Raw genomic sequence first — 7292 nt, 5'->3', positions numbered from 1 at the left:
GGGCTGGAGGCGGGAGCTCACGCTGGGGACGCAGAGCGGAGTTCAGCCCAGCCTGCTGGCAGCCCTGCAGCCGGCGGTGCTGGCCAGACCCTATCCAGGCAGGGCACACTCACCTCTCGCTCCACCTCCAGCCTGGTCTCGGGGACACCTCCAATGAGCGGCTCGGTGACATGGGGGTCGCTCTCGGCGCCCTGGCCATGGTGATGCCCCAGCAGGGAGCCCAGGGAGCCGGCCGAGATGTTTCGGGGGAAGGAGAATTCCTTCTCATCACTTGGGTGGCTGGTGGGGCAGAGCGCGGTGGGTAAGAAGCGTGACAACGGGGGCTGGGGGCCGCGGCAGGGTGCAGCGGGCGGGGCCTCACCTGTGTTTCAGCAGCAGGGCCCGCAGCACGTTGGCTCTGTCCTCGGCCTGGATCTGGTCAGAGATGACCATCTGCTCCACCACCTGGTGGGCCACCCCCGGCAGGGTCTGCTGGTCCAGGTCCAAGAGCACAGCCCCTGGAAGAAGGATGACTTAGGGGGACCCTCAGGCAAGAAAGTGTGGGGCTGGGGAGAGCCAGGGACGAGGGTGCAGCCAGGTGAGGGCCGCTCAGGTGACAGTGAGCAGGGCTTGAGGCCCCAGTCTCATTGCCTCTCTGACCTGTTCCTTCCTATCCCCCTCCCCCCAGGAATGTTGTGGGGCTCAGCAGAGGCCTCGGAACCCCAGCTATCAGAGTGGGAACCTGGGCCACAAACTGCCCAAGCACCCCTCCATGGACGCAGGCGGACTCCCCGGGGGCCCCAGCCACCCACGCCGGCTCAACAGCTCCTGACTGTGAGAAAGTTCCTCCCGCAGTGAGCCGCACGCTGCCGCCCCGCATCCACCCCAGGTCCTCGCTCTGCCCTCTGAGCACCACAGCGCAGCTCTGACCTCGCCCCATCTGAAGACGACCCCTCCACCGCTCCTCAGCACCCCCTCATCCAGCAGCTGCTCACAGGCACTTACTAGACCTTCCCGACAGGTCACTCTGAGCTGCCATTTCATACAGCAGTGAAAGTGCTTTTAAATATATTTTATTGATTTCAGAGAGGAAGGGAGAGGGAGAGAGGGATAGAAGCATCAATGATGAGAGAGAATCATTGATCGGCTGCCTCCTGCACGCCCCCTACTGGGGACCGAGCCCTTGACTGGGAATCGAACCACTGCGCACCCCAGCTGGGCAGAGCAGTGGAAGTCCTTTTAAAAGTCACCAGGTCATTTTCCTGTCAAGGTCAACTTTGAGAACACAGAACTAAGAACAAACAGAACCAAAAGCCTCTGCGCAGCCACAACGGAGATCGCTAGGCCTGGCGATAAAGCACCGCAGGCCTTGGGCAGCCTCTTTACTGCTCGTTTGGAAACAGTTCTAACAGCAGGTTTCTCGGTCCTCAGTGCTTAGAACCGGGCCTCCTGACAGGAGCTGAGCGTGCTCTCCCAGGGGGAGGGAGGAGACAAGCAAAGAGCAGAAACAGCAGCCGCAGAGCTCCAGAGGCTGCGTTTGTGCCCTGTACGTCAGGGTTTACACCAGGGGTCCTCAAACTTTTTAAACAGGGGCCAGTTCACTGTCCCTCGGACATTCCACACATGCGCACTGCGGGCCCGGGACGAGCCGGCTGCTACGCAGGACAGGCCGCGGCGGCAAAAACACCCAGTGGGCCGGATACATGTTTTCGGCGGGCCGCAGTTTGAGGACCCCTGGTTTACACCGTCCTACAGGTTGGACCGTTTTGGAAAGTGTTCCATCAAACCTGTGGAAAACCACGTTAGCACCCGAAACATACCAGCTTCGGTTATTGGAAAGAGTCCCTTAGAGCCCTGGCTGGTTTAGCTCAGTGGACAGAGCCTGCGGATGGAAGGGTCCCGAGTTCGATTCCGGTCAAAGGCACATGCCCGGGTTGCGGGCTCCATCCCGAGTGGGGGACGTGCAGGAGGCAGCCAATCAATGATTCTCTCTCATCATTGATGTTTCTATTTCTCCCTCTCCCTTCCTCTCTGAAATCAATAAAAATATTTTAAAAAAGAAAAAGAAAATGTCACTTAGACAAGATAAGAGAGGGGAGTCAATCCTGCAGTCACCCACGGCAAGGTGATCCCAAGGGAGGGCAGGCTGGGTGACATCTGGGAGGAGGCTTCCTCCGGGCTCTCTGACATCGATCATGTGGCTCAAGACAGACATGGGCCCGTTTGGCCATGTGGTTCTCAGAGAACTGGCCTGAGGCGGGCAGTGTGTCCTGGGCGAGGACAGCAGGGGGCAGGGCAGAGCAGGTACCGTGGGCCAGGGTCCGGCGGAGCTCCAGGAGGCTGCGGAAGGACAGGGAGGCCACGTGTGGCTTCCCCCAGCGCTCAGTCTCCTCCTCCACGTCCTCTTCAAACTTGATCCAGCGCGCCGTCTCCCGCCACTGCGGCTCCTGGTTCTTGTCCAGCAGCAATTCGTTCAGCTCCACAAAAACCTGGAGAGGAGACGAGAGGGCACGGCAGGGTCAGAGCCACCGGGGTTCCCACGGGCTGCTCTCAGACCGACAGTGTCGAGATGGGTGCGTGTGACTCTGGACAGCACAGGGCAATAGGCACGGAGTCTTAGTGAGTTCCTATCCAATCGGAGACTTTCTTTCCCTCATCTGTAAAATGGGAGCAATACCACCCACCTCCAAGGGCCTTTAGGGGGATTAAAAGAAAAAGCAGACAAAACACTGAGCATAGGACACAACTCAGGGTAAGAACTTGGTGTAAGTCGCCCCAAACACACACACACACACACACACACACACACACAACTGTGTATGATTCCATTTATATGCATTCAAGAACTGGCAAAACTAATAACAAAAGAGCAGTCGCCTCTGAGGGTGCTGACGGGCGGAGATGTGAAGGAACCCGCCATGTGCAGGAAATGTTCCACGTCTTGTGCAATCAGCCAGCTGTGTATGTGCACAAAAGCCGCTGAGCACTTAGCCCGAGTTCACTTTACTGTATGTCTATCAGATCTCAATAAAACGGTTTAAAAAATCCACTGGGAGGGTCAGGGTTCAGGACGATAGCCTTGGAGTCTAAGAGGGGCAGCATCACTAAGTCACTGAGTGACCTTGGCCAATCACTGCCCTGGTTTATGGCTGACGCCACCTGGGCCATCGTCTTTACAGGTTGTGGGAGGATCAATGAGTCAGAGGTAACTGGATTCTGGAAAATGAAGTTCAAGGCTCTGCAGAGCTATCTCTAGTCCAAAGGGCCCACAGACACCTCACTGCCAGAGGGGCCATGACAGACACGAACAGTGTGGAAGGAAATGTCCCCACCACGGCGGGTGGGCCGGGGCTGGGGGCGATCACTGCTGGTCCGAGAGGCAGGGGGAGGGGCGGTGAGGAGAGGAAGGACGCGCGTGATGCCGAGAACCTGACCTCATGGGGCTTGTGGGGGGCCCGGGGCCGGCCCCGAGGAGTGGGGCCAGGCTCACGTCCTTCCCGGCCACTCTGCCCGGACCCTTTGGCATTCTTCCGTACCAAGTGTCGCCGAACCCCAGGAACATCCTCGAACCGGTGACCTGGGGGGCAGAAGGGCAGGATCAGGCTCCCCCTTTCTCTTAACCCTATTCCCACGAGCACTGGGCTTGGCCCAGGCCCAGCACTCACTCTTCATGAGGTCTAGGTCAGCCGTGGCCAGTGTCTGGGCCTCGCTCTCATCCGTGGGGACCCGGGGCAGCAGTGCCTGCTCGGCCCCCGTCATGCTTCCGATGCGCCTCCTTTCCTGCAGGTTGTAGCTGCGGTGCCCAGGCTGCGCTTTGGTCAAGGGGCGCCCCGCGGCACCTCCATCGTCACCTCCTGCTGTGCCGCTGGCCACTGCCACCACCTCTTCCGCCACGGCTCTGGACAGACAGAGCGGCCATGAGACAGGGAAGGCCAGGCCCCCTCCCCTAGGCCAGGAGCAGGCAGGAGGACCCCACCCTCCGAGCGCCCCACTCTAGGGCGTGCAGTTGTGAAAGATGGAGGATTCTGGAAGCGGACTAGATTTATGCGGCCCTCCCGTCTACTGGCTATGCCCTGAACAATCACATCAGCTACCTGAGAACAAAGTCCTGAGCAGCAAAACTGAGCTGAGGCAACTCCTGTGGTGTGGGGAGGGGTCGTCTGAAGCCGCCACTCAGAACAGTGCTGGTTCCCTCCGCCCCTCCCAGGCACTTCCCTAACCATGGACCCCAGAGGGTCCCAGGGTCCCAAGTTTCTGACCAAATGGAGTAAAGTATATGGAGATGAGCTGTGAGACCTCAGACAGCCCCTGTAGTCATGAGGAAGATATCACTCCTTATCCCGTCCACATTTCAACTTCTGCTCCTGTCCTCCAACCAGATGCCTTTCTCTCTGCCACTACCAGTGATGGTTTCTCAACCACTGCCCGGTACCTAGCGCTTCCCACCGCATCCAGCCCAGGACCAGGACCCTCCACCACCAGGCTTCCTCTGCCTATGCCCTCGCTCAGTCCCCTGGGCTCTGCTCGCACCCTTGCTCACAATCTGACCCGTCTGCAATGCCAGGCTTCTTTCAGGCTCCCCCCCTCCCACTGGCCACCCACTGCCCACAGGCCAGTGCCTACAGTGAGACCCAGCTGGGAACCCAGCACTACCTGCACAACGAGCCTGTGCACACCCTGGAGGGGCACCGTGCCCTTCACTTCCCCGCAGCCCTTCATGCTGCCTGGCACCCAGAAAACAGCAGGTCCCTGATAGTAGCGACCTTGAGAACTCGTTCAAAGTGATTTCCTCGAGGCAGCCTTCTCTGGCCAACGCCCCCAAACTCCAATCACCTGCTGTTGCTGACGCCGTGCCTGAACCAGGCCGTTTGGCATAGTAACTTGTTCTGGTGCCATTTCCCGAAATGATGACCAGGGTAGACTGGCAGCTCCCCAAGTGCAAAAGGGGTTCTCCTACTTCTCTTACGTCCTTAGGGCCCCAGGGGTGCTTGGAAGTCATCAGACCAGTCCCTGACCCAGAGCTTGATGAAGCCTGGGGCGTGGGGCTAGTGGGGAGCGGGGGAGGCAGCTCAGACTGCACATCTGTTCTGTCCCAGGCTACACCCTAACTCACACCACCCCTTAACCCCTACGCCCACCTTTCGAGAAAGGGTCTATGATTGCTGGTTTACAGATGGGGAAACGGGCTTAGAGAGGTTACTCGCCCAAATAGCTAGTGAGAAGCAGAACTGAGATGTAAACCCGTCTGATGACCCCAAGCCTCTGCTTCTTTTCTCAGTCACCTCGCGGACAAAAGCAGGGAAGTTCTCTGTCTGGGGACACTTACCCCGTCTGGGCCCCTTTGCTGGCCTGGGGAGCTGCCTCCTGGTGGGGCAGTGGCGGAGGGGGAGAGGGACTGGTCCTTTCTGCCTTCCGATCAGCGCCTTCATCCTCCTGGAGAAAGAACTGGAAAAGGGACCCACGTAGGCAGAGGGCCAGGCTGGAGACCCCACAGACACCCTCCCGGAGCCCTGCTCCCACTCACCTGCACGGAAGAGGGTGTGGAGGCAGGGGACGGCTGGGTGAGTGCCCGGGCCCCCTCGGCCTCACTGGCCTCATCCTCATCTTCCTCTCCCTCCTCAATGGTAGGGGTCTCCCCGGGCGGGGAGGCTCCAGGTCGCCTCCGAGGCTTCCGTCCGGGGCCCTGGGGCGTCTTGCGGCGGCGGGTGTCCGGAGGCAGGTGGGTGGACAGTGGGTGATGGATGTGGTGGGAGGACTGACGGTGGTCTGCAGGGAGAAGGGGACCTGGCTGCTGGGCACAGCCTCACTCCCCAGCCATCCTGGCCCCAGCCCCGGCCCCTCCCGCTAGGCCCCTGCCCCTTCTTTTGTGGGCGGTCAGGCCAGAGGGACCCCACCCCCTCCTCAGGGTATCCCCTCACATTCAAAGTCTTCCTCCCCATAGCAGCGGCCTGGCTCCTCCCCTCCTCGAGACCCTGTCTCCAGAAGGATCTCCTCAAAGCGCTCCACGCCCAGGGTGCGGTGAAGTTCATCTTCCTCCTGCTCAGGGAAGCCAGGCACGGCAGGACCCAAGCTCTCTGGCTCTGGCTGCGAAGAGGAAGGGATAGAGAGAAGACACAGGGGCTCACCAGGAGCGCACACCGAGACCTACCCTGCCCAGTGCTGGGGATCTAGTACCCCTGTCCTCTCAAATGCTAGGGACGGCCCTAGCTGGTTTTGCTCAGGGGACAGAGCATCAGCCTGCGGACTGAAGTAATCCCCAGTATCCTGGCCACAGTTTTAGGGTATATTGGATTCAAGGACACATGTCTGGGTTGGGGGCTTGATCTGCAGTGGGAGGCATGCAGGAAGTAGCTCAGCAATGATTCTCTCTCACCACTGATGTTTCTATCTCTCCTTCTCCCTTCCTCTCTGAAATCAATAAAAAAAAATGCTGGGGCTCAGACCTGCCCCCCAGCAGCCTACCCCCTAGTTCCAGGCTATCTGGACCCTGGCTGTGCCCATCCAGGCAGTTAGGGCAGCGGGAAGGGTCTGCTCTGAAAGTCTCAAGAGAAACCCTGTGTGTGCAGCCCCTGGCAGGGGATGTAAACCTGCAGCTCACGTGGCTGGCGGTAAACACACTCCCTCTGGACGGAGGCCGCTGCTGAGCCTGAAAAGTAATTTCTGGAAGCACCTAAGCTAACTGACCTGGACTCGGGTCTGAGTCAAACTGAAACCAAGCCCCTGGACAGGAACGTAGCTTCACCTCATCAGGGAAGCCCCCCCACCCCTCCATACACCACAGCTGCATTCCCTGGGGTCCCTCCACTGCTCCCTGGCCCCGCCTCTCACCCCACCCCCACTCCCACCACCTGAGTCATACTGCAGGAGCGGAGCAGCAGGACTGCGGTGGCCAGTGGCCCAGTGGCCAGGCGCTTTCAAGAGCTGGCGCTTTTAGAGACTAGCTAAGGGCCTAGTCTGCCGCCTTGGTCCAGCCCCCCACCCACCCCCTGCCGGTCTCAACTCCCAGCGCGCCAAATATTTGCTCAAGAGCTCCTGGACGTGAAGGGCATCAAGATCTCAAAGGGCAGGGTATGGAGTCCCCTCTGTGGGGCTGCTAGCGCGGCTAGAGCAAGGAAGAGCAAGGGGAGGCAGCTGGGAAGAAGGGAGGGTCTTGGGGAGACTCCGAGGTGAGGACAGGAGCAGCTGGGGTATCAGGGATATTGGATTCAAGAGGAGGAAGGGGTCAGGGGGCTGCTTCTCCCCAGCCCATCTCTGCAGCTCCAGCCCTGCAATTCCCAGGCGCTGCCCCTCCACCCCATCCCCAACACACACAC

General features: G+C 59.8%; 1 protein-coding gene across 1 annotated transcript in view; it reads right to left on the bottom strand.

The window, feature by feature from the left end:
- The window catches only part of SLC4A2 (solute carrier family 4 (anion exchanger), member 2), a 14678-nt gene that overhangs the window by 5660 nt on the left and 1726 nt on the right, over positions 1-7292 (bottom strand). Inside the window, exons 2-10 of the mRNA XM_006767271.2 lie at positions 5898-6063; positions 5504-5745; positions 5306-5424; positions 3645-3877; positions 3414-3556; positions 2288-2468; positions 362-497; positions 114-279; positions 3-22 (exon numbers count right to left, since the gene is read on the bottom strand). Coding sequence (XP_006767334.1) covers positions 3-22; positions 114-279; positions 362-497; positions 2288-2468; positions 3414-3556; positions 3645-3877; positions 5306-5424; positions 5504-5745; positions 5898-6063 — 1406 coding nt within the window. The remainder of the gene's footprint in view (positions 1-2; positions 23-113; positions 280-361; positions 498-2287; positions 2469-3413; positions 3557-3644; positions 3878-5305; positions 5425-5503; positions 5746-5897; positions 6064-7292) is intronic.

Source organism: Myotis davidii, unplaced genomic scaffold (assembly GCF_000327345.1).
Source record: "Myotis davidii unplaced genomic scaffold, ASM32734v1 scaffold762, whole genome shotgun sequence".
In the NCBI taxonomy this organism is placed as follows: domain Eukaryota; kingdom Metazoa; phylum Chordata; class Mammalia; order Chiroptera; family Vespertilionidae; genus Myotis; species Myotis davidii.
Note: the sequence above shows the minus strand (reverse complement) of the source record. Positions and strands in the feature narration are given on the sequence as shown.